This window comes from Monopterus albus, unplaced genomic scaffold, assembly GCF_001952655.1.
Source record: "Monopterus albus unplaced genomic scaffold, M_albus_1.0 scaffold270.1, whole genome shotgun sequence".
Classification (NCBI taxonomy): Eukaryota; Metazoa; Chordata; class Actinopteri; order Synbranchiformes; family Synbranchidae; genus Monopterus; species Monopterus albus.
The window spans coordinates 1,680,964-1,682,753 of NW_018128150.1; the positions used below are offsets into that span (position 1 = coordinate 1,680,964).

Sequence of the window (1,790 nt, forward strand, 5' to 3'; positions counted from 1 at the left end):
TGATTTTAGCATATGGCGACAATATAACAAAGAGTGAAAAACTTAGGGGGGTCTGAATACTTTCGGTACCCACTGTATACCGTCGTTTACCCATATATGGAGGAGAAATTCATAATTAATTAATGCTGCTGTGGTTCGTCGTGCCTTTCACTTTCAACACAACACCGGCAGCAGGAGTTGTGCGTGTTCATGAACAATCCTCTTGTTTTAGGAAGAGGCTCTCTGGTTTTATCGTTCTGAAATCATTATGAACTATTTGCTGTTATAAGTGCAAAGCTAATCTAGAGGCACCCAAGATTAAACATTAAATGGCTGGAAGTGAGCATGCCATGGGCACTTTAACAATTTCTACAAAAGCTGTTGGACAAAAGATGGCGTCACAACTTCCCAGAGGTAGAAAACTAAAGATGAAGCATTGATAAAAATATGCCGTCATGTTGTAGTAAGTTGATTTGAATTTCTTACCAGGACATGTTCCCAGTTCTGCATGAGGAAAACATCAGCCTGGTCCACCACCAGCAGCTCGATGGATGAGAGGAAGTCGAAGTCTCTCTTACTTTCTCCTTCAGCTCCCAGCAGCGTGCGGAGACCCAGTGGAGATGCAATGATTATGTCTGATGAGTAGAAGGGGGCATAGAGACGCATGCTGCTCCTCACGATGGCGACACCTGGTGAAGAGCGGGGACAGCAACGAGGCCTCAGGAAACTTAGGAGGTTTATCCAAAAGTGGGCCAACTTCTTCTTTTTTTTTTTTTAACTGTACCTATCCTGAAGTGATCATCCACGTTGCCTGAGAAGATAGCATGGTAATCCTCTGGTCTCTGCAGATTGGATGGCTTGTCAACTGCATCCTCTCCAAACTCTTCCTTGAATCTCTTCTTGTTGCTGACCACCACCTTCTTGCCTTTGGTCTCCAGCAGGCTGATGAACGTCTGGACCACTTGCAGAGCTCCGCCTCGGAATGGAACGAGAATCAAGACCTGCCACATTCATAAAAACCATTACAACACAGCAGCTGGGCAGAATAGCAGAAATATGGTGTTTCAGAACATTTGTGGCTAAGTAAGGATGGGGGATAACAATAACAGCCCTGCGAAGACAGAAGGAGCAATCAGCCATGAAGAAAGTAGAGCATCATGATGCAGTGACTGTGCTACTCTCCATTCTTGGTTCATGCTGTCATTTATACTGCTCAGAGGCAGGAAGATTTGTCACATCCAGGTGGAAAGTGTCAAATATTCTGTCCTCATTTGGGAGAATCAATGTTTCAGAGAAAACATATAACACAACTATAGCTGCATAATCAGCAAGAGAAATGGGACTTAAGTGTGAAACCCTGCACAGTGTTCAGAGAAATATTCATTACAGATAAAATGTGTTTCAGTCTGAAAACTGACAACTGACTTACTGTGTATTTGACTGACCAATTTATGTATATGAACCTAATTTGTTTGTGTAAAATTTGCATCTGTTTTGGCATTAGGGAGTGAGAGAGTTGCATTTTGCAAATGAAGAATGCAAAATGTGAAAAATGCATTTCAGAAAATCACTTGAAATTGAGGTAATCATTAAGCAGAACACCTGCAGCTCCTAACTATTGCAGCAATTATCAAATTTAAACCCTGTAATGAAATGTTGATGATTTACCCAACAGTTCTTTATAAGGGTCCGGTTGGATAACACATTACATAACAGCCTTGTTTTTGCCACCGTAATGCTTACTGATGGCAGTGGCTGTTCAACTTAAAAAAAAAAGCTTTTTATTCTGTATTCTGAGACATGTCTGGAGG

General features: G+C 41.7%; 1 protein-coding gene across 1 annotated transcript in view; it reads right to left on the reverse strand.

Annotated features, from left to right (window-relative positions):
* The window catches only part of utp25 (UTP25 small subunit processor component), a 13,320-nt gene that overhangs the window by 9,107 nt on the left and 2,423 nt on the right, over positions 1-1,790 (reverse strand). The window contains exons 7-8 of the mRNA XM_020621980.1: positions 764-980; positions 466-668 (exon numbers count right to left, since the gene is read on the reverse strand). Coding sequence (XP_020477636.1) covers positions 466-668; positions 764-980 — 420 coding nt within the window. The remainder of the gene's footprint in view (positions 1-465; positions 669-763; positions 981-1,790) is intronic.